This window comes from Arachis hypogaea, chromosome 15, assembly GCF_003086295.3.
Source record: "Arachis hypogaea cultivar Tifrunner chromosome 15, arahy.Tifrunner.gnm2.J5K5, whole genome shotgun sequence".
Lineage (NCBI taxonomy): Eukaryota > Viridiplantae > Streptophyta > Magnoliopsida > Fabales > Fabaceae > Arachis > Arachis hypogaea.
In genome coordinates this window covers 24,984,908-25,006,771 of record NC_092050.1, presented here as the reverse complement: position 1 = coordinate 25,006,771, position 21,864 = coordinate 24,984,908, and the positions used below count along the sequence as shown (strand labels likewise).

General features: G+C 41.4%; 2 protein-coding genes across 2 annotated transcripts; both read right to left on the bottom strand.

The window, feature by feature from the left end:
• Positions 1-3,969: 3,969 nt before the first annotated feature.
• On the bottom strand, positions 3,970-6,272 carry LOC140179172 (uncharacterized). The gene is made up of 4 exons (XM_072217827.1): positions 5,869-6,272; positions 5,017-5,713; positions 4,446-4,650; positions 3,970-4,328 (listed from the first exon to the last, which is right to left on the bottom strand). The coding sequence occupies exons 1-4, from the start codon at positions 6,270-6,272 to the stop codon at positions 3,970-3,972; spliced, it is 1,665 nt and encodes a 554-aa protein (XP_072073928.1).
• A 12,882-nt stretch (positions 6,273-19,154) lies between these two features.
• On the bottom strand, positions 19,155-21,263 carry LOC140179171 (uncharacterized). Its single transcript, XM_072217826.1, has 3 exons — positions 20,297-21,263; positions 19,689-20,220; positions 19,155-19,632 (listed from the first exon to the last, which is right to left on the bottom strand). The coding sequence occupies exons 1-3, from the start codon at positions 21,261-21,263 to the stop codon at positions 19,155-19,157; spliced, it is 1,977 nt and encodes a 658-aa protein (XP_072073927.1).
• Positions 21,264-21,864: the final 601 nt, after the last annotated feature.

Sequence of the window (21,864 nt, the reverse complement as noted above, 5' to 3'; positions counted from 1 at the left end):
ATAAATAAAATAAATAATATATTTGAAAACTAAAGAAAAAAAGATTAGCGGTAATCATGTTTAGAATATTCCCATATTTTTTTTTATTTTTTATTTTTGCTTAGTATTCTTTCACTGCAATGTTAGATCAAAGAAACTCTAAATTTGAAATATAATAATAAATATGTCATGTAATGGATATATATATTATTGCTATATAGGGAGTCAATGCACAAAGATATGTTATCGTAATAAAATATCACACTATGAATAATTATATTTGTCAAGTAAATTTATTTATACTCTATATCTATTATATTATTTTATGTAAAATTAAAATCTACTCTTCTAATTTAATATTATATATATATTTGCTTCTTACATTATCTAAAATTAAATTAGAATTATGTCTAAAGGCTTAACATGGTAAACAGAATATAATTAATATCTAATATTTTAATAATTAAAAACCTAAAATAAGTTAATAAATAATAATAATTAATACCTAATATATATATATATATATATATATATATATATATATATATATATTGTTTGGTAGGTCGGGTACCGGACGGATCGGATAAGTATCCTAGTCAACGAAGGGGAAGTCGTCTGGTCGTATGTCTCCGGGTTGGGGGTAGGCGAGGTCCCGAGCTCTTCAGATGTGAAAGGGGGGTGTCACCTGCAAAGACACTCCGACGCTCTAGTCAGTCAAGTGTGCAGGCAAAAAAAGGGGGAGATTGGTATGTGACGTACCTTGGGGGAAGGGTAGATCCTTCCCCATTTATACCGTGTCAGAGGTAGGCCCTGCAGGGACAAGCCCACCTTCTTCGAGGCCTCCCTTGCACAGCTGTGGCGAAGCTGTCAAGGACGCGTGTCCGGGTCGGAGTCTGAGCGTCTCGCCCCCAACCGTTCGGGTCGGGTGTTGCTCGGGTCGGGCCGGCCCGTAAACTACTCGGGCCAGGCCGTAACAGTGCCCCCAACGTGCCAGCAACGATCGAGAGGATAGTTGGTGGCGCGTCATCTCCTTTCTCGCGTGGTGTCGTCAGGCCGGCCATCCGTGGGGTAGACGTGCCTCTTGTGCGCGTGTCTGTTTGTTGTTGGAGCGACCTCGTTCTTCGCGCAGGGCATTTAATGCTCATAATGGGCTGGAAAACCCCGTATGCAAAGACTATTTTGCCCCCAGGTCTTTCGCGCTTCCTGGGTGGCAGTTTTAAACAGTTTTGCTTTGATCTTTTTCCTTTACACTCTTGCTCCTACTATCTCATTCTTCTTCACCTAGAAAATCCCAGAGCATCCCAGAGCTTCATCCTAGCATCTCTGTGCATCTTTCCTTCTTCCTTCTCAGTTTTCGCAACTGATTCAGGTAATCTTTGATCCTCTCTCTTTTCTGCTTCACTGTTGTACGTTTGTTGTTTGTATCTGCTTTGTGTTCTTGCTGTCTTGTTTGATTTTTGTTGGTGGATGACTTTTTAGTGCCAAGTAGATGTGTTAGGGGAGGGGTACCATTCCAGGTTAGGCTTTTAGGTAGCTTGCATGATAGATAACTTTAGCCATGCCTGATCTTAACTATTGAATAGGATGGACATAGTTTTTGGGTTTTTCCTGGGCACCCAACTTCATAGACTAACGGAGTGGTACCCCCACTGTAGGTATGCCTCGCGTCGTTTCCCAGGCTTCCCCTTCCGCCGCGAGCTACGACCCTTACGCCTGGGTGACCTCCGATGTGAAGGACTCGCCGAATAGGATGGATCTGGAGGAGTTGACGGAATTTTGTCAAGCCGAGTATCTCTGTGGGGGGACAGACGAGGAGGCCAATTACGAGGTCTTCAATCCTGCCCCAATGAGCGGCTGTATGAGATTAATTTTCATTCCCCCCCGGGTTCCCGACTGGATATGGTTTTACAAAGCCATGTTCACCCAGGTGGGCGTTCGCATACCGTTTTCCGACTTCCAGATGTCGCTTCTTAATCGGATATCCGTGTCCCCGTCGCAGCTTCATCCAAACAGCTGGGCTTCTATCCACTGTTTCGAGATGATTTGTGAATATCTCGAGCTGCCGGCATCGGTGGATGTCTTTCTCTTCTTCTTCAGCGTTACTAACCCTTCCAAACAAGGGAAAGCGAGGAAAGGGTTCCTGTCTTTCCGATCTGCCCAAGGTTAGAAGATATTTGGCTTGTTCGAGGACTCCTATCATGGGTTCAAGGACAAATATTTCAAAGTTCGCCCTGTCAAAGGTCGCCGTCCCTTTTGGTTGTCGCTAGAGGGAGAACGCCTCATCCCGACATATTGGAGTTTCGGGGCGGGGTCCAACTCCTTCATAAAAGTGACCTACAAGGGAATATCCCCTGTAAATAAGAGGATTGTCGACGTGTTGTTTGCGCTTTTTGGAAAGAACCCCGTGAACCCCCACCTCCTTATAGGTGAACGGGAGGCCGCCAGGAGTTATATTTGTGAGCCGTTTTGTCTTATACTTTTGTGTTGTTTATCATTGTTTGTTATTCCCGACTTCACAACTGACGTATTTGTTTGTTTGCTGTAGTGGAGATGTCTGCCTCGGTAACTGGGCTTGAAGGTTTGGTCAAGACCTTTTTAGAGGATAGCGACGAGGAGAAGACGGACGAGAAGGTCGACGGGAAGTCGGAAGGCCCTGCCGAGGAGAAGGGGGGCCAAGCTGTGCCCTCTCCTTAAGACACCGCCATGTCCGACAAGAATTCCACTGGGACGCAGGCTTCTCCTATTCTCAAGGAGGCGGCTGGTATTGGGCAGTCGTCCTCCACCCAGCGGGAGTATGATGATTTCAAGCTTGTCCCTACTCCCAAGAGGCAGAGGGCCTCCTCTAGCCCGGAAGGAACTCTCACCATGATGGAGAGGAACTTCGATGCCGGTACCTTTATAGACAATCAGCTGATCCCTGGTACGGAGGACAACTTTCTCGGTACCGAGCTCGCGACCCAGGCGAGATGGATGTATCGCACTCTTCTTCGTGGAGCTGTGATAGCTCGGAAGGCCGAGTTCGAGTTGTCGGGCATGTAGGCATTGCGAAGGAAACTTGAAACCGCTGCCAAAGCCAACAACGAACTCAAGGCCCAGGTTGAGAAGCTTCAGGAACAGCTGTTCGAGGTGGAGAAAGGGCGCAAGGGTGCCGAGGAGAGGGCTGCGTCCTTTGAGGAAAAGATGAAGGCCTCCGATGCCATCGTTTCCTATTTGACCGAGCGGAGATGAATCTGGAGAGCCAGCTCAATGCCGCGCAAGGTTGTGTGGTTGCTGTGGAAAAGGAGCGCGACCAGGCCGTTTCGTCGGCTAAGGCTGCCCAGGCCGAACTTGAAGAGCTTAAGAAGAAGCACAAGGCGACTAAAGTGCAAGGAAAGAACGTGATCTTTATAACTGAGGAGGCTCTCAAGGCTCAAGTGAAGATCGTGGTTCCAGACTTCGACACGTCGGCTATTGGGGTCTTCAAAACAATTCAGGACGGCAAGATTGTTGATATGCCCCGAAAGTGAACTCTTGTAACTTTTGCTTTTGTTTGGCCTTGTAAGATACTTTTGTTGCAACTGTTAAGACCTTTGCTACGTTTTAATGGTCGCCTGGTCGGCTTTAAAGTATTGCCTTTATCTTGTTTGTTTAGTATTGTGTTTTTTGTTACCGTTGTTCCGGTGTGGACTTATTACTTGTGTCCGTTTTGCCGTTTACGTTGGTAGCATGGTTGAAACCGCCTTGGTCACGTTATCGCGGCCGTTAGCTATGGCTATGATCCGACTGGCTCCCGAGGTGATCAGTCCCGGGTTGCCGTTAAAGAACGCGATTGTGTGGGGTACGTGTTGGAGAATAGTAGATGGAAGAATTTAGACAAGTAAAAATTAGTCGTTAGCTAAACGAATTCATGAACACGATAGGAATTTGATAAAAGTAAACCATTGGGAAATAACATTTGGTAAAAGTAAACATCTATCTAGCTCGTCAGGCCGCTTGGCCGGTGCGCCCAAGCTATGAATAGAACCTCCTCAGGTTACCTGCATTCCATGTTCTCGGGATTTCTTTGCTGTCGAGCCTTTCCAGCTTGTAGGCGCCTTTGCCAAGCACTTCTTTAATTCTGTAGGGGCATTCCCAGTTTGCTGCCAGCTTTCCTTCTCCCGGGGTCGGTTGCCCGACGTCGTTGCGCCGCAGGACAAGGTCCCTTTCCTCAAATTCCCTCCTGAGGACCTTGGTGTTGTAGCGTAGGGCTATTCTTTGTTTCAGCGCTACCTCTGATAAGTGGGCCATCTCTCTGACCTCGTCTACCAGGTCTTTGTCTACTGCTTTTTCTACTCCTGCGAGAAGTAACCGCGGGCTCGGCTCACCGATTTCTACGGGTATCACCGCATCGACTCTATATGTTAGGCGAAAGGGGGTTTCTCCTGTGGAACTTTGTTCGGTTGTTCTATAGGATCAGAGGACCGAGGCGAGCTTGTCGTCCCATGCACCTTTTTTGCTATCTAGACGCTTCTTGAGACCTAATAAGATAACCTTATTTGCGGACTCCACTTGTCCATTTGTCTGGGGATGCTCAACCGAGGAGAACTTCTGCTTTATCCCCAAGCCGGTGAGAAATTCTGCAAACTTCTTGTCAGTGAACTGTGTCCCATTATCTGATATGACAATCTCCAGGATGCCGAATCGGGTTATCACCTGCCTCCACAGGAACTTTCTACAATTGGATGAGGATATGCTGGCCAGTGGTTCAGCCTCTATCCATTTGGTGTAGTAGTCGATGGCAACTATGAGATACTTGACTTGTCCTGGGCCGACCGGAAAGGGTCCTAAGAGGTCGATTCCCCATTGTGCGAAAGGTCGGGTAGACGTCAGCAGGCTCAGCTTGGAAGTTGGAGCTTTGTGGAAGTTGGCGTTCTGTTGACACTTCGCACATTTTTTTATGAATTCTCTGGAGTCATTCATCATTGTTGGCCAGTAGTATCCAGCTCGGATAAGCTTCCTTGCTAGGGCTTTGCCCCCGATGTGATGGCCGCAGCACCCCTCATGGACTTCTCTAAGTACGTAGTCCGTCTGGTCGGGGTGTAAGCATTTCAGCAAAAATTGGCTGAGTCCCTTTTTGAATAGCTGGTCTTGTATGACCGTGTATTTGACGGCTTCTCTTCTTAACGCTTTGGCTTCCTTCTCATCCTCAGGAAGTTTGCCGCTTTCCAGGAAGTCAGTGATGGGGTCCATCCAAGAAGGGCTTATTTTGGTCAGGTGGAGGGCAACTGCCGGCTCTTTCGTGATGCCTTGGATGAGGGAGCAGTTGCCGATTCTAGGTTTTGTGCTCGCCAGCTTGGATAGGAGGTCTGCCCGTGTGTTCCTCTCCCTTGGAACGTGTTGGATCGTGATCTCTTCAAATTGTTTGCTCAGCTCTTTGACCCTCTTTAAGTATTTCTGTAGCAGTGAGTCTCTGGCTTGGTAGCTTCCATTCACTTGCGAAGTGACGACTTGCGAGTCACTGCATACTTCCAGCCTCGTGGCCCCAACTTCCTGAGCTAGAACCAAACCCCCAGGAGGGCTTCGTATTCTGCTTGGTTGTTCGATACGGGAAACTCGAACTTGACCGACTGTTCGTAGATGACTCCGGCCGGGCTTTCTAAGATAATCCCGGTGCCCCCAGACGTCTGGTTGGAGGCTCCGTCTACATGGAGCTTCCACCGTATGTTCGTGACTTCGGTTGGATTCCCGATTACCTCCACCAGCAAGTCTACCATTGCTTGCGCCTTGATTGCATGTCGAGGTTTGTAGTTCAAGTCAGATTGGGACAATTCGATGGCCCAGGTCATCATCCTTTCTGCTAGATCAGGTTTTTGGAGCACCTGACGAATCCCCTGATCTGTTCTCACGACCACCTGGTGACTCTGGAAGTACTATCGCAATTGGCGGAAGGAGACCAGAAGTGCCAGTGCCAGCTTCTCCAGCTTGCTGTATCTGAGTTCTGCCCCTTGCAGTGCTCTACTCACAAAGTAGATCGGTTGCTGGGCCTTCCCTTCTTCCCGCACCAACACCGCTGCGAGCGCCCCCTCTGTGGTGGCTAGGTACAGATAGAGTGGCTCTTTGGCTTTCGGCTTCCCAAGCACTGGGGGTGCTGCTAGAATCTCTTTGAAGTGGTTGAAAGCTTCTTCGCACGCAGGGGTCCACTCAAATGCTATTCCCTTCTTCATCAAAGCGAAAAAGGGTAGGGCCTTTGCTGCCGATGCACCGAGGAAACGGGACAACGCTGTGAGCCTTCCCGTCAGCCGCTGAACGTCTTTGATGCAGCCCGGACTTCTCATCTGGAGTATTGCTTGGCACTTTTTAGGGTTGGCCTCCACTCCCCTCTGGGTTATCATGAATCCCAGGAACTTTCCGGCCTCCATGGCAAAGGCGCACTTAAGCGGGTTGAGCCTCATGCCGTGTTGTCGAAGGGATGCGAACACGTTCTCCAGGTCGCTTATGAGATCGTCAGGGCGGGTGGTTTTTGTGAGGATATCATCCACGTAAACTTCCACCGTCTTGCCGATGAGTTGCTGAATATTTTGTTCATCAGTCTCTAGTACGTTGCCCCCGCGTTCTTTAGGCCAAACGGCATCACTCTGTAGCAGTAGGTCCCCCCTGGCGTTATGAACGCCGTTTTATCCTCGTCTGGCCAGTGCATCGGTATCTGATTGTAGCCGGAGTAGGCATCCATGAAACTCAGATACCGGTATCCCGCAGCCGCGTCGACGAGTGCGTCAATGTTGGGAAGGGGGTAGCAGTCTTTAGGGCATGCTTTATTGAGATCGGAGTAGTCCACACACATTCTCTATTTCCCATTATGCTTTTTTACCAGGACCACGTTTGATAGCCAGGTCGAATAGTCCAGCTCCCGGATGAACCCCGCTTCGAGGAGGCCGGCCGTCTGTCTGGCCACTTCCTCTGCTCTTTCCTGAGACATTTTTCTCCTCCTTTGGGCCACTGATTTGGCTTCCGGTCAGATGGCTAGGTGGTGCGACATGAGACCGGAGTCTATGCCTGGCATGTCGGCAGGTGTCCAGGCAAACAAATCGCCATTGGCTCTGATAATTTCCATCAAAGGTTCTTTTAACTCATGGGGGAGGTTCCTATTCAAGAACGTGAATTTTTCCTCTGAGTTCCCGACCCTAAACTTCTCCAGGTCCCCTTCGGGTTCGGGTCTTGGTTTGTCATCGACTCTGGCATCCAAGTCAGCGAGAAATATTCCCGATGCCTCTTTAGACTTTTTTCTTAACGAGAGACTGGCGTTGTCGCAAGCGACTTCCGTTTTCAGGTCTCCTCTCACAGATCCTACTGACCCTTCTTCAGTTATGAACTTCATTACTAACATCCTCGTGATGATGACTCCTCCTAGGTCGTTGATTGTCTTTCTCCCCAGGATGATGTTGTAGGCGGTGGAGTCCCGTAGGATCACAAATTCGGCCATTACCGTTCTTCTCCCCTGTCCTTGTCCCAGTGAGATCGGCAGGGTGATTATGCCATCTGGCTTGATGAAATGGTCGCCAAGCCCTACGACACCGTGCTGGTGCATCTGTAGGTCGGCATCCCTTAGGCCCAAAGCATCGAACACATTGCGGAACATGATGTTCGAGTCTGCCCCCGTATCTACAAGGATTCGTTTGACGAGACCGGTTCCTACTCTGGCCGTTATGACCATGGGAGGACTCTCTCCGATCTCGTCGAATCACTGATCCTCCGGGCCGAACGAAATGGGTGGGAGCTTCCTAGTGCTTCGCGTAGAGGATGAGGAGACCGCCAGGACTTTGGCGTCTTTCCTGTGTGCCGACCTTGACCTAGGTGCTGCATTCCTAGCTGTTACCACGTTCACTATAGTGAGGCCCCGGTCGTCGTCCTCCGGTTCTTGGCGTCGCTTCGGTGCTCGAGTCCTATCCTCACTGTCGTGGTCGCGATTCCGTCGCCTCGGCTCCCTAATGAGGTGGGAAAATTCGGCTAGCTTTCCATCCCTAATGGCCTGCTCCAGTGCGTCCTTTAGATCGAAGCAGTCTTGGGTTTTATGCCCATAGCCCTTGTGATAATCACAGTAGAGGCTTCGATTTCCCCCTGTTCGTTCCTTCAGTGGTCGGGGCTTCGACAAGATCCCCTTTTCGGCAATTTGTTGATAAACTTCCATGATCGGCGCGGTGAGGGGAGTGTAGTTGGTGAACTTCCCGACACGAGGAAATGGTCTGGGAGCCTTGCTCGGGCCGCCGTCTCTGGCGTGTTCCTTTTGTCCTTCTTTGTTTCTGCGGTGCCGGTCTTGGTTGTGAGAGGGCTGCCGTTTGTTGGCGGCCACGACTCGGCTCACTTCTTCGTCGTTGATGTATTCCTTGGCCACACATTTGATTTCCTGCATACTCCACACTGGTTTCATGGTGAGGTGCTTTCTGAAGTCCTCGTTCAGGAGTCCGTTCGTCAGGCACAAACTTGCGACTGAGTCCGTCAGCCCGTCGATTTCCAGGCACTCATCGTTGAATCTGTCTAGGTATTTCCTGGTCGACTCGTCAGGTCGCTAGGTCACCCCGAGCAGGTTGATTGGGTGCTTCGCCTTTGCAATTCTGGTCGTGAATTGGGCTAAGAAGGCATGGCTGATGTCTGCGAAGCCGGTCACCGAGCCCTGCGGGAGGTTATTGAACCACCGTATTGCAGGCCCCGCCAGGGTGACCGGGAAGGCGCGGCACCTTACCTCGTCTCCCACTCCCTCAAGGTTCATTCTGGCCTCAAAGGCCGTGAGATGTTCCAGCGGGTCTTGCGTTTCGTCGTACCTCATGTCCGTTGGCTTGTCAAAGTGTTTTGGCAGTCGGACCTCGAGTATGGAACGATGAAATGGGGTCGCCCCCATTATCACGGGTCCCCGTGTTCTCGTCGTTCTTCCTTCGTCGTCCTCCCGACGAGCATCTTCGGTTCCTCGACCTGTAGTGCGCCACCTTTCTTGTCTGGCATAAATGACGGGGTCGTGGCATCTTCTCGCGCGTCCTCTTTTTCCAGCACTCTCAGATTCAGCCTGGGGGATGGGCGTGCGTCTGGAGTGGCTCCTAGAGTGAGAGCGGGAGTGGCTTTGTTCTGGGGTGTGCTGGTCGTGTTCTCTGTCTGCCAGCCGGCATTCCAAGTCTTGCATCCTGTGGCGCAGTTCTTGCATTATTCTGGCGTGGTTGTCGCCAGTTCCCCCGAAGGGGCGTCCCTCGCGAGATTGTGTTGGGTGTCTTGGAGGGGATCTTGTGCGCTGCTGGGAGGTAGTCGCGGCAGCGTCCTCTCCGGGCTCGGCCTCGCGGCCTGTTCCACTTTGGACCAGTACGAAGTCCATGGACCTCCCCATAGACGGCGCCAATGTTCGGTAGGTCGGGTACCGGACGGATCGGATAAGTATCCTAGTCAACGAAGGGGAAGTCGTCTGGTTGTACGTTTCCGGGTTGGGGGTAGACGAGGTCCCGAGCTCTTCATATGTGAAAGGGGGTGTCACCTGCAAAGACACTCCGACGCTCTAGTCAGTCAAGTGTGCAGGCGAAAAAAGGGGAAGATTGGTATGTGACGTACCTTGGGGGAAGGGTAGATCCTTCCCATTTATACCGTGTCAGAGGTGGGCCCTGCAGGGATAGGCCCACCTTCTTCGAGGCCTCCCTTGCACAGTTGTGGCGAAGCTGTCAGGGATGCGTGTCAGGGACGCGTGTTCGGGTCGGAGTCTGAGCATCTCGCCCTCGACTGTTCGGGTCGGGTATTGCTCGGGTCGGGCCGGCCCGTAAACTGCTCGGACCAGGCCGTAATAGATATTGTCCAAAATTAAATTGAAATTATGTTCAAAGTCTTAATACCATGATTGAGGTATAATTAATACCTAAAATTTTAATAAGTAAATACCTAAAATAAGTTAATTAAATAACAACAATTAATACCTAAATTATTGAAAAGAAATTTTTAATAAATGTGAGGAATAAAAATAAAAAAATTAATAAATAATATTAGTGTTTAAATGAAAGAGTTGATAAAGAATAATAATTATAAGTAAAAATAGTATTTTTATTTTGGAAAAAAAATACATGAGAAATTGTTTAATAATCCGTGCCATGTACATGATAATAAATTGTTCAATAATTCGTACTATGCACGTGATAAGTTTGAAATTATAATTTTAAATTATTTTATTAAAATTAATTTAAATTGTAGTAATTGTGTTTATTTTTCTTAATCTAGTGTTATGTGTATCAACTCTAATATAGTTATTAATCGTTTTTGTTAATCTACTTTTTTTCTCTAAATTTATGATTTAAAATAACAATTATAAATATTAATAATTAAACAAATTATTATATTATAATTATTTACGTTTTATTCCCAAAATTGAAAACATACTATTTCTTTTTTATTTAATGATTTTTTATTTATACTACCAGTATATATATATTAATCGATTAGTCAATGATTTTTTTATTCGTAGGATATATTTATTTATTTTGTTTAAGTAATTTTAAATTTTTTCTTATTTAAGTACACATATATTAAGTCACATATATTAATTATTTTTTAATTTTTTTATTATAAATAATTTTTTTAGCCTACAATAATTATACTGATTTTGTTATTCCATTAATACCATCATATGCATAATAATATTCATAAATCATAATATATATATATATATATATATATATATATATATCAATTATTTAGTTAATAATTTTCTTATTTTTAGAATATATTTATTGTTTTAAATAATTCTAAATACTTCTTTATGTAGTTTATATATATATATATTAATTGTATGTAAATATATTTAAATCGTATATATTAATTAATTTTTTTTATCATAATTAATTTTTTTGAGTCTACAATCATTCAATAATTTTTTTATTCTTTATTATTAATGTCATCGTATGTGTAATTTTTATAAATTATAATAATTTTTTTATTTATCTATACATATATATTAATTTTGTTAAATAATTCTAAATATTTGTTTATATATATATATATTGTACATATAAAAATTTAAGTCACATATGTTAATTATTTTTTTGTTATGATTATATATATATATATATATATATATATATATATATATATATATATATATATATGATTATTTTTTATTCTACAATCGAGTAATAATTTTTTATTTTTTATATCCATGTATATTCTCCAATCTCTTTTCATATGTATGATTAACAATTTTTTTTAAATGGTGATATTTTAATTTTTTTTCTTTCACGTATTTTTATATATTAGAAAGAAAGCAAAACTACGTATTATGACTCTTTTTCCTTTTTTACGCCTTAATCTTAATTAATCAATCTTGTGTCCAAAACAGATGTTAGTTAATCTTAATTAAACTTTTAATCATTCTAATTTATTGATGAATTATATTTCTCTTAATAATTGCATTACTAATCTGAAATACAAAAAAAAGGTGATACATATATCAAAAAAGAAAACAAACTTAAAAAAATCATATTAAAAAGTTTAAAAATAACGTATCCATAAAGAATAGTCATAATCAGGGGCGGAGCTTAGTTAAGATAAGGAGGGCCATGGCCCCTAAACTTTTGGAAAAAAATTAGTAATTCTTCTTCAAAAAATAAAAAAATTAGTTCAATTGGCTTAAATACTTTGCTATGACTTAAAATAGCAAAGTTCAATTTTCATCTTTTACTTTTATTGTACAGTAATTTTTAATTTTAAATATTCAAAACATGTTGGATTTGGACTTAACTGAGTGTATTCACATTTCGCAGCTATCTATTCAATAAGCAACACTTTCTCTACCTTTGAGTTCAAATATAAAAAGTTAGGTATTTTTTATTTATGTAATTTAGTATTATTTTACATTTTACATTTTACATTTTATATTTTATATTTTATATTTTACTGTTTATTTAATTTAATTTTTTATATGATAAAAAATATTAGAATATTCAATAAGTATTGATATTATTGTATTTATATAAATTGATAAAAAAATTCAATAAATATTATAAATTTTAATATTTGTCATTCTAACTTCTTTTTTACATATTTTACAGGATATATATTCAAATTTTTATATAAAATAATCATGAAAAATCAAAGAATTGATGCATTTTTTAAGAGGAAGGCTAATATTCAAGAAGGAGAACATATAACTTTTACAATATCAACGCATATAGATAGTTCTTCTACTTTAATGAATCATGAAAAAAGTGAGATACAACCTCTAAACGTTCAAAAAGTTGCATCTGATGAGTTTGATCTTAATTTTTTGGAACGAGACCCTGGAAAACGGCTTTAAATTTGGCAATATCACCCAAATTAGAGAGATGAGGTTAGACGAGATTATTTTAAATGAGGTCCATATCAAAAACATCTTGACAATTATCTTCTATCTGGCTCCCCCAAAATTTTGTTTCAAGCTCCGCCACTGGTCATAATATATAAATTGGGACAACAATTTAAATTTCTCTAAAACTAATTTAATCAACTACCAATATTAGAACTAAATTATTTAAATAATATTTAATCTATTCTAATCCTTAGATACGTATAGATTAGAGTAATTCTCGTAACAACCAACCGAAATAACATCATAAGATCGAATACTTAGAATCGGTACAAATTCAGACTATCTTCTTATTAAAATTGTCAAATTAAATTGACTTTTATTCTCTTCAATGGCATTGCATTAATGCACCAAAAGACCGGTAGTTTTTGAAAAAATACAATATGTTATAAAATTATTTTTAATACAAAAAGCTTAAGAAAAAAAATTTTAAATATAGTACCAATCTTTGAATTGCATCTTCAAGGTGGCACAAATTTTTCAAAATTGAACCTAAATTGAAGAAATTCGATCTCATTACATGCTCCACTTCGAATATTTTTGGATAAACATAGAAAACGTAGAGGGAATGTGACATGAACTTGACCTACAAAACTCCTTAGAAACAATTGTTCAATCAAAAAAGAATAACAAATTAGAAAAAAATGCTTTGATTCTTAGATTTTTAGACTCACTAACCACAAAGAAACACTGTATATAGCTTTTAGTAGTACAAAATAATTATAGAAATTAATTATTACAATATTATTTTACCACTATGAACGTTAGTATCATATTTATAGCAATTAGAATTATAAATTTATGTTTAACTTTTTATATAATTATAATTAAGATATTTTTTAAATCAGTATAATTATGCATTATTCATTAAATGCCAATTGTAATATAATTCTAATAAAGATATTTTTTAAAATAAATTTAGAAGAGAGAATAGTGCCTTTATTTTGAAAAGAAAATAAATTCATGAGAAATTGACACCTTACTTTCATTAGTTGGGGGAAAAACTAATTTTAGTATATTAAATAGATTATTTTATATAATTATAATAAAAATATTTTTCTAAATTGGTATAATCATGCATTATTCATTAATGCTAATTGTAATATAATTATAATAAAGATATTTTTCTAAAAATAATTTTAGAAGAAAGAATAGTGCTTTCATTACATGAGAATAGTACTTTCTAAAAATAAAGATATTTTTCTAAATTAGTATAATCAGGCATTATTCATTAAATGCTAATTGTAATATAATTATAATAAAGATATTTTTCTAAAAATATTTTTAGAAGAGAGAAGAGTTCTTTAATTACATGAAAATAGTATTTTCTAAAAATAAAGATATGTTCCTAAATTAGTATAACTATGTATTATTCATTAAATATTAATTATAATATTTTTATAATAAATATATTTTTTTATAAAATAATTTAGAATAGAGAATAGGAAAGTACATTTTGAAAAGAAAATAGAGTCATGAGAGATCGATACGTCACCTTTATTAGTTGAAAAAAAATTCAATTTTAATATATTAAGTAGATTACAAAATATTAGTTCTCAATCCTCATGGAAGTTTACCATCTGAACCTAAACGAATTGCAGATACCTAATGTAAAAATTTTCTTTATATGTGATACACCAACCTTTTTTTTTCCTTGGTCAATCACCAACTTCTTTTTTTTTTTTGACAAGTGTGCTGCACCAACCGCTTCAACATCTACATCACCTACCGTAAGAGAAAAATGCAACTACTGACCCAAAATATTTGGAATAAGTAGTAAAATTATTAGGGGTGGCAAAACGGGTCGAGCCCGTCGGGCCGATTCGCTAAACCCGTTAAAAAAGGCGGGTCGGGTTAGGATTTGGAATCCGCCAAATTACAAAAACTCGCCAAACCCGCACCGCCAAATTGGCGGGTTTTGGCGGGGCGGGACGGGCCGGTCCGCCGGGCCGAAGATTTTTATTTTTCTTTTTTTTTAATTAAATAAAAGAGTGATTACTGTTATAAAATTAATAATTATAGAATTTTTAATCAATTTTTTTCATTTTTTGTTTTTATTCTTCTTTAGTTATTAACTTTATTTATTTTATTTTACAATTTCGTATATATACTCAAATTATGTGACTTATTTTTTAAAATAAAGATGATTCTATTGACAAATATTATTTTGAACAATTTTATTGAAGTTAAAAATAAAAAAAAATAGTAAAAAAAATTATATTATAATTTGACTATTTTTTATTTGTATTTGATTTTTTAATTATTATTTTTTGGTTAATTTTAATAAATTTTATTTTTCAAAAAAAAAGGAAGCGGGCTAGCCCGCCAACCCGCCAATCCGCCATAAAGCGGGGCGGGCTAGCATTTTGAATCCATTTTAGTTGGCGAGACGGGCCGGTCCGCCCCGTTTATAGGGCGGGCTTAGGCGGGGCGGGGCGGGTTGGGGCGGGCCGGCCCGCTTTGCCACCTTTCCCTAATATTTTAAAATCGTCTTAATATTGTTTCATCGTTTGTGATTTGTTAATGGAATTGACAGTGAGATAAAATTAGAATGATTATATTAGAATTTAAATAGGACAAAAACGTTGGAAATAAAAATAATATATTACTCTTAGAAGAATTATCAAATCAAGTAAAATAATAATAAATTTTAATAAAATAAATTGTATTACAAATTCAAGATTTTTACTCGTATTTGTAGAATGGTTAGTATATAAACTTTTGGAAAAGGAAAAAAAAAAGAGCATGGTACATATACAATAAAGTATAAATTATATATTTTACTGATTAATATACCAAACTTCTTTAATATTTAATTTAGTTAAACTTTATTTTTAACTTTTAAATAAATTTTAATTTTTTCTTTAGTAGTTTCAAATTTTTTTACGACAGATAATTATTCAATTTTTTTAAATTTTGCTCTTAATAAAAGAAGGTATAATTTATATTTTATTCTATATGTACTTTGTTTTTTATCTTTAAGAATAGAATAAAAGAAAAGATAAATTTATTTAGCATGAAAATAATGTAACTAAAAATAATTTATTTAGATATAATTAAAAAATAATTGAATAACTATGTACCATAAAAAATTGATATTATTAAAAATAAAATTAAAATTTATTTCAAAGTTAAAAATAAAATTTATTTAAATAAAATATTAAAGAAGTTCGATATATTAGAGATAAAAATATATAACTTATACTTTATTATATATGTATTATATTCATTTTTTTTCGAAAATTTATTTATTAGTCATTTTATAAGTATTTTATAATGAATAAAAATCTTAAATTCGTAATATATTATTTTTGTCCCCAATATTTTTGTCCTATTTAAATTCTTAACGTTTTAAAATCGTTTCAATTTTGTCTCACCGTCAAATTTATTAACAAGTCACTAACGCACTATTAATATTGTTGGAGTTGCAGGAATCGGGAAGTGCACGACCAAGGGTGGTATTTTTTCTGAAATAAATTAAAAAATTTATTATTTCCTAAAAATATTAAAATGGCTTTAATTATCGATATTCTTTTTTTTTTTGTACAGTTCGCTTAATATCAGACAAACTGCACTATATGTTACTCAGTTTGTCTAGACATTAGAACTGTCACGAGGCTTTTTTACGTAAATATACATGGAGATAACTTTATTTCCCAAAATGCGCATGACTGAAAATGTTTCTCAAATTGCGCACTGCCAACTCGCAAGGATCACCCACGAAATGGAAAAGGGCTACATTTCAAGGAGGGTGTCCACGAAATGGAGCATGTCGCAAAGGGTGTCCACGAAGTGCACCACTACACCCATAGCAAACACGAAATGGGCAAGTTCACGGAGGGCACACACGAAATGGGCCAACTCGCATATGTCATCCACGAGTTGGCCATTTCATGGCAGGCACACACGAAATGGCCTCTTCAAGTGTGGCAGGCACGAAATGTTGGGGGGGGGGGAGCAGTCAAAGCAGGAAGTCTCAGTGTTGTAGTTCCTGTACGAGCATGCATTGGGTGAAAGTGAGGCAATTTTATTGTTGTGTTGTGAGGGTGAAGGATATAAAAGGAGGTGAAGGGAAGGGAGGGGACCAAGGTAAAATAGAGGAGTGAAGTAGTAAGTTGCAGGAGAGATTTTTATTTGTTGCTTCGGTGAAAAAAAAAGAGGGGTGGAGTAGTAATTTTATTATTAAAAAAATGAGTGGTAGTGAAATTAATGTGAAAGAAAACCTTAATAGGTTGGATGAATTTCATATTTCTGCTCATTTACATGTTAAGGTGAGTTTATTTTTTTAATTAAAATTAATAAAAAAAATTTTGTTAATAATTTAAGAAATTGTTGTAAACTATATAATTGTGTTTTGATCTATTTCAATTTCAGCCGGCACGTGTGCTGACTCCGCATGGCACGCTGGTTGATGTTTTCTCTGTAGACGAAGTAGATCCTAGCATAGAGATTAGGAGGCAGATGCTGGAGCCGTATCTAAGAAGAGCCGGCTTCTATTACGTGTCTCTGATAAAGCGTTTTGAGTACGACAACCCAATGATTAGCGCTCTTGTGGAGAGATGGCGTCCTGAGACCCATACATTCCACCTCCCATGGGGTGAGTGTACTATCACTTTGGAGGATGTTGCCATGCAGGTGGGGTTACCAATCGACGGTGAACTGGTGAGCGGCACTCTAAGGTCATGGAGTAAGTTCCACCAGAGGGATATTTGGCAATGGTGTGAGGAACTCCTTGGAGAAGTTCCTGACGGACATGTTGGGACCACAAAGTATAACATTAAACTGAAGTGGCTCAGGAGTAGACTGCAACGGATGCTTCTTGACTCTCCCGAGGAGGCCCTCGTACGGTATGCACATTGTTACATTATGTACCTATTGGGTGACATTTTACTTCCTGACAAAGCGAACAACACGGTTCACGTACGTTATCTTCCTCTCCTGGCAAACTATGAAGCCATTAGTACATATAGTTGGGGTAGTACCATGCTCTGTTGGTTGTATAGAGGCATGTGCCTAGCGACTGATTATAACGTCGAGGGAATGTCTGGTTGTCATACACTGTAGATGTCTTGGATATACTTCAGGCTTCCTTTTTGGGCACCGGACGTGACGAGCCCATACACGTTTCCGTTAGCTACAACGTAAATTATTTTCTTGCATGTTTTCTGTATCTGTGCTTTGTGTTCTTATTTCCTCTGCGTATTTTTTTTAATGTGGTTATGAGATCATTGTGTTCTTTCGCAGGTGGGCGGGCAAGAGAGGAAAGAATGACTACGCCGAGCAACGCTTACAAAGGCACCGGCTTAGGTTGGACAATTTGAAGGTGGATGAGGTAACTATTCCTGTTGCATGACTCTCGCTTGAATTTGTTTTGTCCCATGAAATTTGGTCCACCTGTTTAAATGATCCTCGGATTTTGTAGTTTCTGTGGATGCCATACAGGGATGCACGGATTTTGTCGAGGGTGCCTGCGGAATTTCTTGGTGCTCCACATGGGGATTTCTATACGGCGGTCGTGCCACTTATTCTGTTCCGCTGGATCGAGATTGTTAACATCGATAGAGTCATGCGGCAATTCGGCGGCAAACAAGGTCCACCGAGCCCTCCATTAAACATAGACACCTTCCATCGCCAGTCGGCTCGCAACGACGATGGATGGTGGCCCATCCGCCTGCAGACATGGTTTGAAGTATGGGCAAATAGACGGACTGTATCATATCGGCTAGAGATAGATAGGGCAGATACCTTGCATCCCAGTCAGGATTATTACAGGTGGTATTGCTCGAGAACAAAGAGGTTTCTGTCACCCCCGGAGGCCTTCCAGGATCCCCGAGGAGATGATATTCCTCGAGGAGCTCCGACAGAGTACGGTAGAGGCCCAGTTGTTCTGCTACCAGCAGTTCCACAGGACAGGAGACGCCATCATTCCCGCCGTGGAAGACATCAGGCTGTCGAAGTTGATGAGATGCAGGTCCCAGACTCTCCAGTTCCGGATCCACCTCAGGTTAATGTTTGGACTCAGCAGGAACATCCACCGGTGGAAGTGCATTTCCCGGGAGATGTCTACTGCCCGCAGCCGTTCGTCGCAGAGGACCCCTTTCAGTCATCCACAATCCATCAGTATATGCCTTACAATAGTACCTACGAGGAGGGTGGTTCATCGCAGGGGGAGGTACACAGGACCTGATTGACTCTATGGATCGAGTTGGTTGGACAAACTTTTCATCTTTGTTTGATGGCCTAGATCAATTCATTCCTTCTCAGGCATCACCACGCACACCCACCGACTTAGGACTTGCACTTCGACCGTCTGATTCAGGTAGTCACCCCCCTGTCGGAAGGAGGAGATCTGTTTCTGTAGGTGACACGGCCGGATCCCAGATGCGCCCGTTCGAGCCATCGTTGTTAGAGGGCCGTCGTTTATCGTATGCGGGGGCTGATGATGTGGGGGAGGAGGCACAGGCAGGACGTCCCCGCCGCGACACTCGAGCACCTTCATGTGGTACAGGTGGGAGGTTGGGACATGGTGGACACCATCACTAGTTCACGTTATGGTTTTAAGGTGAGTTGTTATCGTCCGATGGTTGTATTTTTTCCTTCGTTTGTAATTTTTTATGTTTTAGTGTGTCGGACTTCGTGGTTGTAACTTTTTACGGTTATCTGTGTTGTTATGTTTTAAATTCGGTGTTGTTAATGTCCATGTTGTACTGGTTGCAAACGTGTGTGATCATTTGACAAGAAAAGAAAATACTGCATTCATCTTTTTAATCCTAAAACATATAACATGACACCGACTAGAAACGAGAATTTAAGTAAACTGAAAATATAACAACACTCAATCTCCGACCCAGCCACGCCGCTAAGTGCCAGTGACATGAGGACAATGTCTCCTAGTATGTCCTGGTTGCCTGCAAATTCCACATCGCTTTCCCGGGTCAGGCTCTACGTCGTCCATCTCGTTACGAATTCTTGTCGACACAGGTCGGCCATCCATCGATCGTCGCAGGTGGGGATTAGAACGGAGAAGTTGTCCTTCGTGGGGTGGCCACACTTCCTCATCAGGCAATGGGGGAAACTCCATCTGATATACCCGGAACACATTTTCGACCCGATAGACATCGTCGACATAAGACTGCCAATCAAGCCTGGCATGGGCACATGCTGTAAGCGCGTGGGCACATGGGTAGTGCAATACCTGGAAGTAGCCGCAGTCACACCGTCTTTGCCGGAGGTATACTCTGAATCTGGATTGAGACCCTACGCTGGCTATCTCATCGACGGTGAAGATCGACGTCGCCCTGTCGTGTGATATGACAAGCATCTGCGTGATTCCCTCCCTGTTGGCAAGTATTGCCTTTTGCAAGAACTGTGAAAAGATCTGGCCACATGAAACCTGTGCTTCTGCCTGCCGATTAACTCTAGGTAGTATTGTGCCTGCTCTTGGGTCTTCGAGTATGCCGCGCTAACAAGATGTCTTTTGGCTTCTTTACTCTTGAAGTTTGTTGCGAAATTGGACGCAATGTGTCGGGCACAGTAAACATTGTATTCCCAGCCACAACCCTCTCGCTCCAGCGCAGCCTTTATGGTAGCATGCCTGTCAGAGATCAGTAGAACATCTGGTTGCGTAGCCACATATCTCCTTAAGTTGGTCAGAAAGAAGTACCATGCATCTGTGTTCTCCCGTTCCACTAGCGCGAAAGCTATGGGAAGAATGTTGTTGTTTCCGTTCTGTGCTATTCCCATCAACAAGGTACCCGTGTACTTACCATACAGGTGTGTTCCATCAACCGAAACTAGAAGTTTGCAGTGCTTGAATGCCTCGACACACGATAGGAATGACCAGAATACTTGATGAAACATGACGCTTTCACGATCGAGGGTGTTGTCCGCATAGTATGGTCGGGTTTGTAGGTCAACAATTGTCCCTATGACGAAATTGCAAATTCGTAAGAGCATGAAAACTATTACAAAACTAGTATGCAATCCGATAGATAGGCTTACCTGGAACAAAGGTTTGCAACGCATTGAAGTATCTCTGTAACTGGTTATAAGAATCATCCCAGTCTCCATAGATTCTCGCTATTGCCTTTTGTTTCGCTAGCCAAACCTTTTTGTAAGACACCTTGTATCCGTATGCCGACTCCACGGACCCCTGTAACACTTTTATGCAAATGGTTGCGTCTGCTTGAACCATGGGGAATATGTGCTGGCATATGACATTTGAATCCAGTTGAGCATGATCTTGCGAAGTCGCAGACGCCAAACAAGTGTGAGGCCCTTGGTATTTTCGAACTTCCCAAAATCTGGACGCCCTCGTCTTCGCAACCCTCACCATCCAGGAACATTGGTCACCAAAAAGTTTGCATCGACAAACATACCTAGTATGATCTGACTCCACTACTTTGAATTCTGCACTTCGACGGATGTTGTAGTTCTTAACAGCAAGCATTGCTGCATCCTTAGTCAGGAATTTCAGGCCAACCTCTAGCTCCATTTCACCGGTCAAACCATAGTTGCTGGGTATGTCCTCCGCATTTGTCGAGTTCATTGGACCAAGACTGAGGTGCAAGTAATGGTCGGGGGTGCCGCTGGAAAGAGCTCCGACCCTTGCAACATTGATCGGTTCAACAACACTTGGGATGACCCTTTTTCCCTGAACCAGTTGGGTTTCCGGAACAACCTCTGCTTCCTCTCCACTATCATTCTCAATCTCGTCTTCCTCAGATGAGTCAGCCAACCCGTCGGCCATTCCTTCCGGATACGCAACATGGACATTCGGGAAGGGACGTCGGTCAGGTGTTTCTGTATTTTGGGCGGGGGCCACGAAGGCATTAAAAGACGGACTATGACCCCTACCTATGTCCAAAAATAGAATGCCTTCACCAGCACCAGAATTTCGCACTTCCTCCACGTTATTCGAACTAGATGAGCTGCCCCCCACATCTTGGAGCTTCACGCAGAGTTCCATCGAATAGATGCTTCTGATACTACGATGATATGAAAACATCATCGACACGTGCTGGTCAGATTTAATATGTATTTTCTGATATGTAAACGAACTTGCTACAGCAACGGACATCCTGTAAATGAGCGTACTGATCTCCTTTTTTTCAATCAGCCCAGTGTTCATCAGAATCATATTTTTAAGTTGTTGCAGACACGACTGTGGGGAAATCATTATCCAAAGTGGGTCGTCACACATAAAGGTCACTCCCTCAGCTATATACGAAATTTCACCGTTAGGATATATGACCACATAAATATATTCAGATGCCATTATGACACCCAAAAATTAGTGAAAGTATCTCCTGTGAGAGTGGAATTTTCGGAGAAGAAGGAAGGGTAGAAGAAGTGAGAGTGAGAAATGTGGCTTTACTTCTGCTGGCAAAGGGTTTTTATAGCCTAGCCGTTGTCCCAATTCGTGTGCAGTACACACAAATTTGTGATATTTCGTGTGCGGTACAGGAGACATGGATTCTGAACTCAGCCGTACACCCATTTCGCTGATGCCTGCTCTGAGTTCCTCCTTCCATTTCGCTGCTGCCCTCATGGAAATGGGATAGCCATTT